This window comes from Tyto alba, unplaced genomic scaffold (genome assembly GCF_018691265.1).
Source record: "Tyto alba isolate M040663 unplaced genomic scaffold, T.alba_DEE_v4.0 Super-Scaffold_1, whole genome shotgun sequence".
Taxonomy (NCBI): Eukaryota; Metazoa; Chordata; class Aves; order Strigiformes; family Tytonidae; genus Tyto; species Tyto alba.
This window is the reverse complement of record NW_024881261.1, coordinates 37,027,396-37,044,139: the sequence shown is the minus strand read 5'-3', so window position 1 is coordinate 37,044,139 and position 16,744 is coordinate 37,027,396. Positions and strand designations below refer to the sequence as shown.

General features: G+C 49.6%; 1 protein-coding gene across 4 annotated transcripts in view; it reads right to left on the bottom strand.

Moving 5' to 3' along the window:
* Nucleotides 1–16,744, bottom strand: part of COL13A1 (collagen type XIII alpha 1 chain) — a 92,075-nt gene that overhangs the window by 19,429 nt on the left and 55,902 nt on the right. For all 4 annotated transcript variants that reach the window (XM_042790019.1, XM_042790032.1, XM_042790026.1 and 1 more), the window contains 16 exons: nucleotides 16,107–16,133; nucleotides 12,132–12,176; nucleotides 10,336–10,368; nucleotides 9,479–9,505; nucleotides 8,809–8,871; nucleotides 6,741–6,794; nucleotides 6,152–6,238; nucleotides 5,400–5,453; nucleotides 5,152–5,196; nucleotides 4,440–4,508; nucleotides 3,855–3,878; nucleotides 2,751–2,804; nucleotides 2,160–2,204; nucleotides 1,680–1,832; nucleotides 975–1,073; nucleotides 483–536 (listed from right to left, as the gene is read on the bottom strand). In XM_042790019.1, the coding sequence (XP_042645953.1) occupies nucleotides 483–536; nucleotides 975–1,073; nucleotides 1,680–1,832; nucleotides 2,160–2,204; nucleotides 2,751–2,804; nucleotides 3,855–3,878; nucleotides 4,440–4,508; nucleotides 5,152–5,196; nucleotides 5,400–5,453; nucleotides 6,152–6,238; nucleotides 6,741–6,794; nucleotides 8,809–8,871; nucleotides 9,479–9,505; nucleotides 10,336–10,368; nucleotides 12,132–12,176; nucleotides 16,107–16,133 (933 nt within the window). The remainder of the gene's footprint in view (nucleotides 1–482; nucleotides 537–974; nucleotides 1,074–1,679; nucleotides 1,833–2,159; nucleotides 2,205–2,750; nucleotides 2,805–3,854; nucleotides 3,879–4,439; nucleotides 4,509–5,151; nucleotides 5,197–5,399; nucleotides 5,454–6,151; nucleotides 6,239–6,740; nucleotides 6,795–8,808; nucleotides 8,872–9,478; nucleotides 9,506–10,335; nucleotides 10,369–12,131; nucleotides 12,177–16,106; nucleotides 16,134–16,744) is intronic.

The following is a 16,744-nucleotide window of genomic DNA, read 5'->3' as shown; positions in this document are numbered from 1 at the left end:
TAGGAAAGAAGGTGGCTGACTCCACACATGCAGAGGAGAGTGTTGATAGCCTGGGGGACTCCTCACTGCAGGGAGCTACAAAATCTAGGGGTGAGCTTTCAGGGGAGAATCGACAAATTCAAGAACCCAAAATCTACGGAAAAAAATATATATGTAGATACATGCAAGTATTGTTCAGGAAATCCCTCTGTTCCAAACACTGAGGAAAAAATTTGTTATGCTTTCCATGATCTTCTACTCTTCCCTAGGCGCTAATTATCGATTGCTTGTTGCGAGCTAGGCTGTTCTTATGTAAGGGAGAAGTAGGGCATCGGGAGCTAGAGGTGGCTGGCAACTCAGTCCCACAGGATGAAGTTTGCTGACCTCAATGAAGGGTGTGTCATAAGAGGGTGGGATGTGCTGGTTTTCAGCAGTGCTGCTGCCAAATCTTCCCTCCCTGACTGCTGAGATTGCAGAAGGAAAAAACGAGAAAGGTGACCTACCGATTCTCCCGGATTTCCTTTGTCTCCACGCTCCCCAGGCTCACCCTTCTCTCCCTGCACACAACAACAGACCCTGTCACCACCAGCTGGAGTCTCTCTCCATCAGAAGCCATCTGTGAACCACCCACGTGCTGGCAAGCCGCAGTTCCCCACAGGAGGAGTGGGAACATATCACGTATTTCACAAGCATCTCACCTGCGGCTCTCCTGCACCTCTGCTTCCAGAGGAGACACCCTACGAAGAGGGAGGCCTCCAGGGGTGGTATCTCATGGCTGTGCAAGGGGAGTGCCACACAGCTTTGCTTGCCTTTCCCCAACAGCGGCCTGATGGCTCTCTGGCAGACATTTGGTGACACTTAAGCTCCTAACTAAGGGGTGGGGGTCTAAGGTTCCCCAGGCACTCAGTACTTTAGGAGATGAACCCTTGTGGGTCGCTCTATGCTGTTTTCTCTTTGCCAAAAAGGAAAGAGCAGTCAATTTTTTACACTCTTACTGTCAATCCTGGAAGTCCAATGGGACCCGGCAATCCTGATGGTCCTGGCATCCCTTGGTCACCTCGTTCACCTTTCTCTCCCGTGGGGCCATCAAGACCCTATGGATCAAGAAAGATTTGTGGATTTTTTGCAAGACTATGTCAGGCAGATGTATGAGACATCATTGCAAGGGCTGAGACTGGCTCTGGTCATCTCAAGAACACACTGAGAACTCCAAACAACCATCAGGCGCCCAGGGAAATGCAGGGCTTCACTAGGATTGAAACCGGAGGTGCAAACGCCTGAACATCCTCCTGTCGTTGTGGATGTGACAGTTCCCAGAGCGGGGATGTGGTACTGCTTTCCTGCCTCCAAATTCTGGACTCCATGCTAGAAAGCACTCCCCAATAGCCAGCTGTTGTGACAGCAAGAGTTTTATCCTAGTGATCGTGTAGAGAGGCAGAAACTCGCTGCACAAAACCCTCTTGGCTAGTGCTGAGGACACAGAAGTTGTGTCAGGCTGAAGCTGGGCGACCGGGCACTCTGCCCCAGCTTGTGGCAGGTTACTCTGTGCAGTTGCCCTCCCAGGGGACACTTCATACAGTAGCAACAAGGTGCCCCCAGCACCCACCTCAGGGGGGGCTCTGAGCCACCTGAGAAGTCCCAGGGCCTTGCCCCAGAACCTGGGAAGCCAGCAGCACTCTGAGAGGCTTCGATTTACTCACCGGTGAGCCGGCTTGTCCTGGTTCTCCTTTATCACCCTTTTCTCCTGTGACCCCAATATGGCCTGGCTCTCCCTTCATTCCAGGTGGTCCATCCTTTCCTGGCAGTCCATGAGGGCCCGGGGGACCTATTTCTCCAGGCTTGCCACGTGGTCCCTAAAAGAAATCCACATGAAGTGAAACATTTACAGACAAGAGTCACTCCTGCAGAGTGACTCCCTGGCCCAGAGCCTCTTTTGCTGCTTAACCTCTCTCTCTTTTGAGGAGCCATGGGCAGGACAAAGTAGATTCACCGTGCCATCCCAGCCACTCCTTCTAAGTTAGGACTTTGAGAAGTCATTAATGCTCATTTTTGTGAAGCAAAATACATTTTTTCCCCTGTGGGAAAAGCAACTGTGCAATGTCAGTGACAGAGATGGAACATACTAACCCCAGATAAGAGCACTAAAGGAAAGAGCAATCCACAGAGGCGCCGTGTCTTACCTTTTCTCCATCATGGCCTGGAGGACCCGGCAAACCAATTTCACCCTGAAACACAGAATTGTTACTTTGGCAGTTTGAAAGCAGCTATTCTGACTTGTTCTGTGTGGTGCTACGGTGCTGAAGGGTGGGCATTACAGCAATAGTCTGCAGAGATGCTGCTAACTAATAGTCACAGAAAAAAAAACAAAAACAAAAACAAAACATGGAAACTCCTGTTGAAACAATACATTGTGTGACTGCCTAAGAATTTTACCAGCCTTGTTTATCCTGACTGACAGTTCATAGCCCCAGTGCTATAAAATAGTCCCCAACCAACACAATCCCTGTGCAGAGATCAGTTCCCACAAGCTGCTTCCTAAAGGGGGGGGCAAGTAGAAAGGATCCTTCATCTTTCAGATAAGGCATTATCACTGTGAGAAAAGAGATTTTCAGGATATTGTGTATGAGGAGGAGTAGTAGAGGCCGGCAGGATGGTCTGATAGTACTGGACAGGGAGAATAGGAGCACTGGGGAGAACTGGGGGGAGGAATTCTGCCTGGGCCACTCCTGTGTTTCCCCCTTAGCTCTGGAAGTGCAAAACTGAGCCAGTACCTTCTGTCCTGGTGGCCCTGGAGGTCCAGCCACACCTGGAAGGCCTGGGGGTCCCTAGATAAAGAAAAATTAATTATTGGATTATCAACAGAGGTGTTCTTTTCATATTTTGAAACCAAACAGATCGTCTGAGTTTAAGGGGAAGTCACAGGGGAATTTTCCCAGGGAAAATTGTAATTCCTAAAATTGTATTTGCTTGGAAAGCCAAGCAATGAAGAGTTCTGAGTGAGCAGCAGGCCAGTCCAAAGGGCGTTGTAGTTATGCAAGTATTTCTTTAGATTTTCATGCTAGAAAACAAAAATTACCACAGCTATCTGCTCCTGAAACTGAGATAAACTTAAAAAGGTTTTCCTTTCCTATCTACAAAAGTATATTTTTAGAATAGAGCTCATAGAAGACACTGTACTACAAGATCCCAAGCACAGCTTAAGCAGAGCTAAATGGCCCTAGTATTTTGAGCAGCTTTCCTCATCATTCTTGGCAGTTAGCACTTTAAGGAGACCCAGGGAGCAGTCTGGCTATTTACACCTGTACTGTCCTGTCATACTGCATTTTAAAAATCCATCTTTTTTCCTAACCAGGTTTCTTGTCCTGAGAAGCAAAATACAGAGACACTTTTTCCCTCATTTTGGCTCAAAATAACCACTTTGCCTCTCTCTGTCTTCAAAGGGTTTGTAATCACTGCTGCTTTAAATGATCAGTTTTGTACGAGACTGTTATGTCAAGTTAGACTTATCCATGGTGAAAATACATCCTCCCCCTTCCACCACAGACTGCCAGAATAAGTTTTCATGCAAGGTACCCGAAGCCTCCTTTTTCTCTGCTTCGGTCAGGCCCCCTTGCTCTTCCCTGCCCCTTCTGAGCGCTCCGGGTTCTAAGCATCACGTATTACCTCTTAAAACAGAGAAATAAAGGGCCTGATTAGAATTCAAGTGCCGCCATCGTAAGGCAAGATGAGCACTTCCTTCAGCTGTCAGCTGCTCCAACTTTAGTTCCCGACAGCAAAGGCCAAATGTTTTAGCTGCACCTAAGCTGTTCGGCCATCTGCTTAGCATAGACTTATGGCTACTTGCTTAAAACCACACAGAAAAGCAAGGAACTCACCATCAAGGCCAAAGTTCGTATTTCCTAGAAAAAAAGTAAAAAAAAAAAAAAAAAAAAATCAAAAGGGAAAATAGCCATTGAAAAACTAAGCTTTTTCCTGAAGGTGGTTTGTTCTCCACTAATATAACACTGGCCCAAATGAGCAAGGAGCCTACAAAATGAACAAAAGCAAAAAACCCTGAGTTTCGTCCCATGGAGCTGTTATTCTACAATTTCCCCTTTTTTCAAGTAGAACCCGGGCTGACCCAGAGCTGAGCACCGCTGCTCGCTCACCACAGGCCGTCAGCGCACACTTCTGAGGAAGCCCTGCAGTCCTTTTACTCACCATCTAGCACTCCTGAGGGGATTCACATGACTTCTACATCCACCAGTGTTACTATATCAACTAAACAAGGTGCACCAGTATTTACCAAAACACTATATGCAGGGAGCTGTGGGATGAAGGGGACTGTGGAACAACCAAGTACTTCCTTTTGCTGCTACTGCCAAGGAAACCCATCTACATTGTTCTCAGTTTTCGACATCCCCTGGGAAACAGTAAAGCACCCAGCCGTCACCTCATGGGACAGGAAGGCAGTTGCTCACCTGGAGAGCTTCGCTGATGTTACCGTCGTAGTCCATCATTTCATCCTTCCCAGGCTCTCCTTTGGGGCCCTGCAAAATACCAGCACTTTAGCCAGGGCTTGGGAATTGCCCTTCCCATGGGGTACTCAGAGCTGTGGCTCACCCTGAAAAAGGGGTCTCGGAGGGGCCTGTTACATGCACCTCCAGCTTTTCATTTATTGAACAAAGCTCTGGAAAGCACATTTTATAGAGGAAACACTACAGAATTGCAGGCAGACAAGCCCAGATCACCATGCCATGACCATCAAAGCTGGCAGGTCTGGGAAGTGCCGAAGCTGAGGCCAGAATCCAGGAACTGGACCATCTGACTGACTGTCAGACTTGGCACACACCAGACACCCTCCTGCTGCCCTTTGCTCATATGCCGAGGGCCTGAGTTCAGCCTGGGATGTCTAAACCCACCTCCTCCCACGAATGAGCCAAGCACTCACCCGGAGGTGGCTCAGAAGAATTTTTTTCCCCTAAGGTGGGGTGTCTTCCAATGAGGGGTACGGAGTGGCGAAATGGCCTGTCTCAAACTTAGTCATTGCCCAGCTACGAGCACTTTTAGTGATGGTGAGAACATCTGTCAAGAAAGCAGAGGCCCAATCTAGACTGTCACAGTGTGGTCCCACTATCCTTAGACTCCTTTGAAGAGCCAAAACTCTACAAGAGTTAGTGAAGGGACACCTACCCTTGGGCCCGTGGGTCCCTGGTCTCCCGGTGACCCAGGTTCCCCCTGTAACAAGAACAACATGCTGTTAGCAACGCCCACCCCTTCACTTGCTCAAACTACAGGAATTGTTCTCTGATAGGCCTCTGAAACAGTCTGGGACTAGACAGCTCAGATTTAAAATGTTCCTTTTAGTGAAGTTTTGTACATGTAGGAACAAATGTGCAGCTACTAAACCTGGAGTGGGGTTGTGCAGAAGCACTCTGTACCTTTTCCCCCTGTGACCCTGCAGCACCAGGCCGGCCAATGTCACCAGCTTCTCCCTGAGAGAGAGAAAAGGGAAAGGAATGGGCTTGTGTTGTGTGGAGGGGGCATGACTCCACCGATGGCTTCGCATGTCCAGGAGGAAGAACCACACCAGCCATGCCCCCATCTCCTCGGCTAGCCCTAATCTCCTGCCGTGACTTCACACCAGGTGCCCTTCTCTTCTACCCAGCACGGAGGGAGCATTCAGCAGGAAGGAAAGCGCCCAGTTTGGACCCAAAGGAAGTACACAGGAGGGCTGTTCCAATTACATCTGTGACGGGACCTCAGATTTAAGTGTTCTTGGTGTCCTTTGCCAAGGGGCAGGATTTTACTGCTGCTGCTCCTTGAGGAGGTAGAAGAGGGAGGGGAGAGGAGACTTGGAGGGCCTCTGTCCTGCCTCCCCGTGCCCGCCCTGCTTTGGATACCACAGGGACTAGGGGCTGTCGTTGATTCTGAGCAACCAGTTTCTCACAGAGCTTAGAGGGGAGTTATTTAAACACAAGGAGGGTATTTTCCTCCCAGAAACACAGTTTACAAATTCTCTCACCTTCAGCATTGAAAACAACAAAACTAAAACACGCTGCAGAACCTGATATGCCTTCAGCAGGTAATGAGAGGTGGGCACAGATGAATGCAACTTTTGCCCCTTCCTACACACCTCATGCTGGGCACAATCCCTCACAACACACAACTCGCTGGAGGAAAAACCACTCACCTTTGGCCCAGGGGGCCCAGGCAGACCTGGAGGGCCAGGTTCTCCTTTACCTCCCACCAGCGCATTCTCAGCATTTCCCTTCTCTCCCTGTTTGCAAGGAAGAACAAGCCACATGTCACAGTTCAGTCTCTCCATCTCCATCATTTCACTTGCAAAACTGTTGGTTTAGAGAGACAGGGCCCAAGACAAGGTCCACCAGCTGGCCTCTTGATAGCCCAGAAATGTCACAGTTTGAATGCACAACTGTTTTCTTTTGTTGAAATTGTTTTTTTTTTTGTTGAAATTGAGCTGATAAAGCCACCTGATGATGGCTTTTTTTTGGTACATCTCCCTCTGGAGCTGTAGTCATCAGCCAGATAGTCAGCCCTGCAGGTCACATCCTTTGCACAGAGCAGACACAAAGCTTTGCTTGCACCGAGCTGCCATTACACTCTCAACCTTTCCTGAAATGGCCACTGCCATTCAGTGCACTGGCCCTGTTCCCAAAGGAAAAGCACCCTGCGAAAGCCTGACTTGAAAGGTGTGCACAGGAGGGAGGAAGGCAAGTGGATGAGATTGCCTCTCCCAAAAAATCAGAGAAGATACAAACCTTTGTACCGGGGAGTCCAGGAAGCCCAGGGTCACCAGCTCGTCCCTTCTCACCCTGTTGGCAAAACAGACATGGTGGGGGCTGACTCTGCAGGCTCTGTGTCCTGGAGGAGCAGCCAAAGGATGAGCTGCTCGTGGTTTCAAACCCTCTCTCTTCCCCAGGGGATTTGACTTTAGGCATAGACAAGGCATCCTCCAGCAGTACCTGCTCAGGCCGGTGAACGTTTTCTCCTGTCTTTTTGACTATCTCTGCACATCATTGCCATTTCTCTCCAAAGGAAGGTGAACGGGAAAGGGATCCAGGATCCCCTCTGTGCACCTTCCTTATCACTCTGGTCTGCTAAACCCTTTTTCCTGTCAGTCCTTCAGCACAGGCTCTCCCCATTCCATATACCCAGAGAAGCTGTTGTCCAGGGCAAATTTATTTGGAGTGCAGGACTTTCTCTGTGCCCCGACAGAGTTCAGCTCTTTTCACAGAAACTGTCCACTGCTTGAGTCCATCCCAGTTTTCACACCTCCTCATTACACTGTGAATTACTTTGCTTTGGCAAAGATCTTGCAACCAACATTCCCGTGCCTCTCCCAAAGGGCATTTCCTGCTCTTGTTCCCTAACTCCAAATCCCAGTCTCATCATGCTCTTAAAAAAAAAAGCAGTGTCAGTTAGCAGCCAAGCTCTGTGACACATACTGGTCGTGAAAACAGGAGTGGCAAAAACGGCAAAGACAGAAGACCATGGCATAAAACAATGCCCGGAGAGCAAGGCCTGCAGGCTGAGCTGTGTGAGGCACCACGGAGGATGGAGGATGCCACAGGGCAGTGAGCAACGAAAGGCATCCAACGTTCACTTGGTGAAGTGAATTTGCTTAGTTCTCCATGACATCTGGGTTATCTTTTGACTACTGGAGCTCAATTAGTGGTCTTTATCTTGAAGTTAAGTTCTATTTAGCCCATTCCATCCAGCTGCTAAACCCATGGTTTCCAGCTACGGTGTTCTGTTCAGGAGTCTGCGTTTTGCCAGGACAGAGGGTGATATCAGAAGCTCCCATCACCATGAAGAGATGTTTCAAATGCAGCGTCAGAAAAAGCTGTGTTCTTACCTGCAATGCCCACACCTCCAAGGCTCAACAGCTTGTATAGAATACAAGGAACAATTCAAAACATCTTTGCTGCAGCAGGTGCCTGGCTCTCTCCGCAACAGCAGCGCACCGGACCCGCAAGGCTAGCAAAGAGTTCCTTTTGATGCCATGCTGTTGCCTGCAGAGGCTGGTGCTGCACACCAGCCTGGTCAGAGCTCCAGGGCACACATCTGACATGCAAGGGCTTGCATCAGTGCTCCAAGAACAGACGTGCAATGGTGGCTCCATGGAAAATAATTAACTAGCAGCAATTTTTTTTTTTTTTTTTTTTTTTTTTTGGCAATTCTAGAGTGCAGTGACCCCTTTCTCTAAGGTAATTTGGCCTCCAGCCACCTGTAAGGCTCCCACCCAGCTCTCCTCCCCTGCCAGAGCATGCACATTGCTGCCGTAAATTAATGCTTCTCTCCCTGGAAAGAAAGAAAACATCTGCAGGACCTCAAACCCAAAGGAAAGGTTTGGCCTTTGGGGTTTTTGTCAGGATATAATCTCTAATCCTGTCCCAGGCCTCTGTGAATCCCTGATTCTGCCTTTTCATCTAAGGACTAGTTTTCAATAAGGGCTAGTGAAAATATCCTGTGCTGACTGAACAATGGTGCTAAGAAGCAGATTTCTTGAGGAGGGAGGTCAGATTACTGAATCCCTGCTTAGGGTGTTATTTCTAGAGTCAAAAGATGCAGCACTGTCCTTAACTGTTCCCAGGACAAGACTACATCCCAGGCATCTCATGCTGCCCTGCCTGCCACAAGCCCCCCCACCTCCTGCAAGCAGGAACACGCAAACACACTTCACCAAGGGGGCAAGAGCCAGAAAAGGACACATAATCCCCCGCAAGCACGGCAATGCAACACAAAGCAGGCTCCCGCTAGCTCCCGCTCGCAGGGAACACAGCACAGCACTGCCAGGACACCAAGCCCAAACACGCAATGTCCTACCCGCTGCCCCCTCTTCCCTGGCAAACCTGGGGGGCCCATCCTCCCTGGGACTCCAGGATCTCCCTTCGTGGGGAAGAAAAGAGACAGAGAATGTGTCTGTTACATGCTGTAACATAACCCGGCGAGCCTCAAAGAAGAGGAGCCAGCTGTTCAGAAACCAAACCAGCTGCTCAGTGATGGAGAGTGATGGGGTATTTTTGTACCGTGCCTGCCACGGGAACTCAGACCAGGTCACGCTACACTGAGACAGGGGAGACTGTGCGGGGCAGAACAGCCCCCTGCAGTAACAGGGGAAGGCTTCTGGTGGACACAGAAGTACTCGGAGGCAGAAGGGACAAGGGAAGGGGGAGAAGGAACGTGCTAAGCGAAGTCTGCTGTGCATATTTTGTGGAGTAGGGAGGAAAGGAGGAAGGCAGCCGGAGGATATTCCCATCAACAGAGACAGGAGCAAGAGGGAGGGAATCTGTTTGCAGTGTGGTCCCTCTCTCACTTGGCATCGCTGTGTGCTACTACCATTTTGCTCACATTGGCAGGTGCCATTAGGGCCTGGATTTGGGCACTGGGAAATACAGAGCCATTCCTCAACTCCCTCTCAGCTGCTCTGGGAGGGGAAAAGAAATACACAAACACACCAGAAGTGCAGGCTCAGAGCAAAGCCTTCTGAGAGTACCTTTTCTCCTGGAGTCCCGGGCTCGCCCTGGTGAGGAAGAGACAGGAAAATAAAGTAAAAAACCAGGAGGAGAAAGGACAAATACTCCTAAAGCTATCAGAGGGGAGGAAAGAGCATTCACCTGTGGAGGCCTTGGGCTTGTAAATAAGGGCATGAGGATGCTTTAAATGCATGTTAGTATTTGTGCCTGGAGCTTGTTTTATCTTCATTAGCCAGTTCCCAGGCTGCTGTAAGGAACCAGCAAGCCTCAGAGAAGCAGCTTTTATAAAACTGAGCAACCACCTTGCAGCACTTCAAGAGAAGGTTTACCAGATCCAAGAGAGCATAATGAAACAAGACTCATCTGCTGGCATTCTGGAATTTGCCTACTCGGAGCTCCGTGTGCACAGGCTGCGGTTGCAGCTGGGGTTGGGGAGGGGGACATCGTGTTGGTAGAGGATCAATACAGCATCATGGAGGAAAACCCTCCCCACCAGCCCTGGAGAGAGCTGCTTTATTTCTTTTTCCCCAGCAGCTGGAGGGAATCAGGACAACAGCTCGTCGTCTCACTGAGCATCTTGGATCCCCAGAGTAACTTCTAGCCCCCTAAATCTCCGTCTGGCCCTTTGCTCTGTCGCCATCCCCACACTGCTGTGGTGCATCACTTGTTCACCAACCTCTCTGCCCAGAGGGGTGCGGAGGGGCAGGGGTGCTGCTGGAGACGGCTCCAGTATCTCTGTCAAAAGCAGCAGCAGTTCTGATATTCCCCTTTAGTGGGAGCTGTCCGACCACCTGCCTGGGCCTTGGGCTCTCCTAACTCCAGCCCTTGCTCTTAAGCGCACCCTACTTAAGCCATGGCAGTCTGGTCTAAAACTCACCTTCATCCCTGCGGTGGCCATCCCAGGAGAGCCCTGGTAGAGAGAGGGAAGAGAGAAACACGTTTGAAATGAATCGGGCACCAACTTTTAAAAACAAAACAGTATCAGCCACATAGAACTGAAAAGGCAAAATGCACATCTTTTCCTTTCCAAAACTCAGAAGTGATGCTGTAACACCACACAGCGCTCATCCTCCTTCCCTCTGCAGGTCGTTCACCTACGGAAGTGGCTCTGCTTTCCAGAAAGCTCCTCCAAAGGGAGACATCATAAGCACAACCCAGTCAAGACACCCAGATTTACACACACACACACACACGCACACAGTTTTAGTCCTGCAAGTGAAGCAAAGGCCAACAAGCAGTGTCAGATAACTGAGGAATGCAACGACAGACTGAGGACCAAACACCCAGTTCGGCGCTTGATCCCAAATACGTCAGCTCAGGCATCCTGAAAAAGGGCAGCTCATACCCCTGAGCCTTGGTCTTGCTATTTACCCTCATTCTGTTTTTATCACAGAAGACAAACCCTGCAGGAGAATGTTTTCAGGAGAGCTCTGAAGCCAGCCACCTTAGGGGAAAAAAAAAAAAAAAACGACTTCCAAGCACCACGATTCAGGCGTCATTCTGCAGCACAGAGCAAGCCACCACCATGAGACCGCAGAGTCCAGCCTGCCCTGAAATCCGAGATAGATGCTTCGAAACCCCAGGAGGCAGCTGCTCCCACAGGGACAGACACATTTCCCTCAACAGCACTGATGCAAAAAGCAGCTCTTCCCTATCAACCCTTTGCTCTGAAGTCTCTGTATGCCCTGTATTAGTACGAGTTAGGTCCTGGTGAAAAGGTCCGGTTACAAAAGCAAATATGAGGGATAACAAAGGTCTAAGGAGAGGGGAGGAGGTGAAGTAGTGTTAGAAGGTGAGAAATTAGAGGGGTTGGGATGTAGCACGTGAGGCAGAGAGGAGGACTGGGAGCCAAGTTCAAAGTGAAAATTGCTTGGAAAAGTTCAAACAAGGGGGAGTGGGGAGCCAGAGAGCAGCAGGATCATACCTCTCAGCTTTCTGAAACAGAAATCAGGGACAAAGCTAAAAAACACAAGGACAGAAGATGGAGATCAGGGATTCTATGCAATAAACGGGGGGAAAAAAAAGCATTCCAGATCGTCTCAGGGGTCAGTAGATTTTAGTGAATATGGACTAGAGTCATGAAAGGGATTGCGTGCAGCAAGTGGCTAGGGTTAGTCTTTCACAGTGCGTTTGGGATGCCTGCTCCTCACCCTTTGGCCTTTAAGTGGCAGTGAATGCAGATGGTGTTATTTTCTAGTATTCATCCTAAAACTGCAATGCACACGCATGCAGGCTTGCTCACACACTGACCCTGATTCTTCGCTGCAGTGGTCTGGGTTCCCACTTGTATGACCCCGCTGCCCGCAGGGGGCTAACACACACTGCTGGGGGTTGCAGCGGTCGCTTGGGACCCCCAATTTACAAAAGGCCAGTTCCCTAGAAACATCAGCAACTGGCCGCTCCCGCCAGCATAAAGCATGAAGATCCTGATGTTGCAAGACAGCATCGGACTGGGCATGCCATTTGCTTTGTAAAACGCTTTTCCCCCCACCACCTCCTTCATAAATTAGGCCCTATATTTTGCAACTTAAAAGCAGAAAGATTTCAGCTGAGGATAGTCACTGACCAACAGACACACACACACAAATCCAGGCGATGCTTGCGCATCAGGGACAGTCGAGCGGTACGGGTGAGATCAGGCAGACAAGCGTCACTCCACTGTTTACAAGGTACCTTAGTGCCATGTCTTCCTGGCAGCCCTGGCATGCCTCTCTCCCCCTGGAAGCAGAGCAAGAAACACAGAGAAAGACAGCAAGAGACACGAGGTGAGTCCTCCCGGGGCTGTGCGAGCAGCGCCCAGGGGCACGGGTGGGGGGGATGAGGAAGCCTCCCGGGCGAGGTGGGGCACAACCCCGTTCCCCCCCCCCCGACCCTCAGCAAGCCGACTGCCCCCCGTTGCGTACGGCAGGACTGGCCCTGCGGGAACGCGCTGGGAACAAAGTCAGGAGCTGCACCCTGCTACCACAGCCCGTGCCACGGCGTTCCGCGGGGCACAGGGCATCACTCAGTCTGCAGTGGCTGTAGGATGAACGCTTATCTGGAGAAACAGAGAATCCAAGGGCTGCCTTCTATCGTTAGCCAGAATTTTATCTGGTGGTAATTGGAATATAAAACATCTTCAGACAATCTGCAGGCTGCTCTTATTTTGTTCTGGCTGTTTAGTCCTTGCTTGGAAGGACTGTTCAGCAGGGATATACGTACAGGCTTTTTTTTAAAAGCACTTTCTGTAATTGTGGCATCCTGTGAACTATATTTTGTAAAATAGTGTCTAATACCATAATATACATGGTCTGGGCAGTGTGAGCCCCTCCTACCCGATGCAGTGTACTTAACTATGGTATTTTCTGTATAGAAAAAAACCCAACAATAATTATGAATGCTTTATACTGGAGAAGTGGGGACCACTCTCTCTCCTTCCTTCCCAATTGTACTTTCTGTTTGTTTTTTTTTTTTTTTCTTTCTTTTTTTTTTTTTTTTTTTTTTTTTTTTGTTTTTAATGAGACCAGAGAAGACCAATGCTTTCTGCTGGAAGGCACCCACAGTGCTTTCAGAGGCTGTCCCCATGTGAAAGTAATTCCCCATCCCAGGGACTTTCCTGGAAGAAACTGCCTGCCTGAAGAGCTGTTTAATAATTTAGCCCTGCAAAATCAAAGCCAGCTCAGTGAGGGGGAGCAAGGTAGCCCCTTGCAGGGGTGCAAGTTAGAGAGTGACCACCCCACCCTGCCTTTTCTGATGATGGCCCCAGCTCGCTTGCACACACCCCGCTAGCACGGGCAGGATCACCCAGGCACTAGAGCTAATTAGAGAGCAGGAGCAACAAACGTGACACTGCACCATTAAGGAGCAGAAAGAAACCCCAGAGCTAGAGAATAAGCAGGAAAAGCAACTCTGCAGAACATCTTTAAACTGTGATGCATTTGAAAGCTAAGCAACTCTGCAGAACATCTTTAAACTCTTATGTCTTTGAAAGCTATTGTACCCTCCGGGCTGATCCCTCTGCGGTGCCCCGGTGCCCTTGGGACCGCACAGGGTGCCATAGCCAGGCAGCTGCCACCCACTGAAACGAGCACCAGAATGGTACAGCCAAGGCAGAAGCTGGGAAAGCTCACCAAAGGCAGATAGGAAAGGCCAAATGCCCAGCACAGATCCCCAGCGGGCTCCAGAAAGGTGGTCAGCGGCATCCCCCAGCTCCCCTGAGCTCCGTTTAGGACACGACTCCCCTTTCTCCCTGGAAGAGTTAGGCTACACATCTCCCCTATAACACAGAGGAGACTCTGATACTCTTGTCCCACAGCCGGTGTAAACAGCTTCATACCCCCTGGGTGCCAATCATGACAGAGCATGCCCCCTGCTCGTTAGCAGTACTGGCCACCATCTGCCAATTAAAACAGAGACCCTTCCTTTTCTGGTCCTCGCTGTGAAAGACAGATGATGAGGGGCTTATTGAGCAAGGCTGTGGGCAGTTTCTTTATTGCTCTTTCCGCAGAGCATGAGAAAAAGCCTCATCGTAAGGACCTTTCAAAAAAAAAAAAAAAAGAAAGAAAATGTCAGTAAAGCTGAATGTGATGGCTAGGCTGGGGGGCAGTGAGTCAAATGCTTATTCAGACGACCCAGGTGATCACATTCACTGGTTGTCTAATGACCTTCATGGGACACGGGCAGAGGCCTCAGTATGATCAACGTACAAATGGTGGCTACAGAAGAAAATAGCTAAGAAAGAGTCTGTGTTGTGCTGCATCTGCCACTGGGTGGGGAGCGGTTATTACACGAACAAGGAGTCTGTGGGAAACCAGCAGGTGTTTTCGGGCCTGAAATGTTCTTCACTGCCAGCAAAAGCAGCGATATGCTATGCAAAATTGGTCACTATGGCTAAACTCATAAAAAATCATAGTGTTTGTCCGGGGCTCCTCAAAACAAACAGAAGGTAGAATCTAGCCCAGGTAACTGGATCCAAAGGCAGGAGCCTTAAAAGCCTTCCAGAATCCCAAAGAATCCTCCTAGGTGGGAGGATGACAGAAAGAAGCAATTTCCAAAGACAACAAAGGCATGTGCTGCCGGACATTGAGGAGCTGCTCCTGAGTGATGTCTGGCTGCTGATTTAAGGGTACCTCTGCACTTCCCTTTCAATCCCTCTGAGCAAAGAAGAAAGGAAATCGAGAAAAAAGTGATCCTGACAATAACAAATGGAAGTCTGTGAGTGAAAGAAGAGGCCGCTTTGGGACCGGGGAGGTGCCCCTTTGGAGCTGCAATTTAGTACCACAAAAAGCACGGCGAGTTTCATCTCCACTCTGTGAAGTGAGATGAATAAGGGCCCAAGTAGCGAGAGCATGTCTCCAGGGTCGCCCCCAGTCATTGCTCTCTAACATAGAAGAGAGAAGGCTCTCGCCTGTGGATGACCCTGAGGCATCGCTGGAAGACTTGGAGACTTCCCCTTTGCCAGAGCCCAGGTGAAGGGCTGATCAGTCCTTGCACGTGGGTGCGAGCAGAGCAGGTGTGTCTGCTAGCAGTGCAACACGGGAGCAGAAGCAGGGGTGGAGCACAGTTTCTCCTTCCAGCCTTTTCTCCCTCCCAGGCCACGCTATAACTTCAGCCCTCCAGTTCAGCTTAGTGGGAGGGCACCTGGCTGCCGGGAGAGCAGCAAACAAACTCCTAGCCCCCCAAAACACATCAGTTCTGGGTGCAATTCCGCTTTCGTTTACACTGGCACAAATCAGAAGCGATGCCTTTGTGCCTGATGGAATTACACCGATGTGAAGATGGACACAGGGGAACCTTTGGACTTTAAATGCACCACAGTATTCCTGAGGAGGTATTGTTTTCTTGTAGGAAGACAATCACTGCTCTTCTATTAATCTATTAACCCAGAGCCCGCATTCCCAAAGAACCTTCCTTTAAAGTCAGTGTAACACATCCACGTTAAGTTCTGAAGGGGCCTTTTCTCCCTTCAAACAGTAATCCACCCAGATGGAAAAAATACAGAAAGTGTATACGCTGCACGATAGATGAGGTGGATGCCACATACTAAATACTTGAAATGTATGTGTCACTGCTAATGCCTTTCAAAATATTACAGGCCCACTCTTTTCTCATGATGTTTAAGATGTATGGCATGACACAGTGTGCTCTGACTGTCAGGAACACTTGCCAATGTTGTAATGTTTTGAGCACAGTCTACATTGAGTAATATACTTTAAATATATGGGTACAGTAAATTTCAGTCAAATAGATAACATCTGGGCATAGACCGTATGAGCCTGTAAAAAGTGTCCAGGAACAGACAGAAAAGCCTGCTGCCAAACCTCAGCCTGAGTTGCAGAGTTTGAGTGGATTTGATGCGTCAGCTAACCAGATTTTATGAGGAAACCCCAACCTAGCCCATCAAATGGAGAGCTGTAACAAATCATTAGCAAGCTTCATAGTCAGAGAAATGCCTTTGGTAAGAATCGAATTCCACCAAACGGATAAAGGCTGCTTTTATTGCCTGAGCTTGCAGTGTCTGTCTGTGGTTAATCAGAGCACAGATGTGTACGCCATTAAATACCCCACAGAGCTGCCTCAGACCCAACTTCCTCTTACAACCCATCAGCCCAAGGAGCAGTATCTCACAGATGATCTACCGTGTCAGAAACCCGTATTTCTCGTGCCTACCTTTATGCCAGCGTCCCCTTTTTCACCCTGCCCAGCAAAGGAGAGAGAGGGAGGGGGAGAGGGAGGAAACAGAGAGAAGGGCAGTGAACATAAAAGAGAAAGCGAGCAAGCAGTACAATCCTAACAGCGAGGGCCAAAGTGAAAAGTAGCTGAAAGAGGGAGCGTGCGATAAATGCAAGCCCAGGCCTCCAGAGGGGTCTGGCTCCTGATAATAACATGGTAGCAGCCTGAGCTGGCTGCAGCCCACCCCTCCCTGGGAACGCAAGGCAGTTTACGTCGCTGGACTGGATGCTGGGGGTCACCCGTGCTAATGCTTTCCTACGTGGTTTGGGTCCAGACAAACCATCAAACCGTTTCATGGACCAGAGTATCCTCATCCCCCCCAGCCTTAATGCAAAAGCCTCTAAAGGCCGGGCCAGTTCTGTTCTTTCATGGAGGGCTGCGCAGGGCTGAGCCCGGCCCCGGCTCAGGACAGCGGTGAATCGCTCTGGCCAAAAATTGCCCAGGCCCTTTACAGACGAGCGAGTTTTTCTGTTTACACGGCTTAAAAACCAGGCTCTGGAGAACTGCCTCCAGTCCCTGACCTTCCGTATTCCTTTAGCAAGTCTCTAGGCTTGTGTGTCACTTATCTGCCCCTG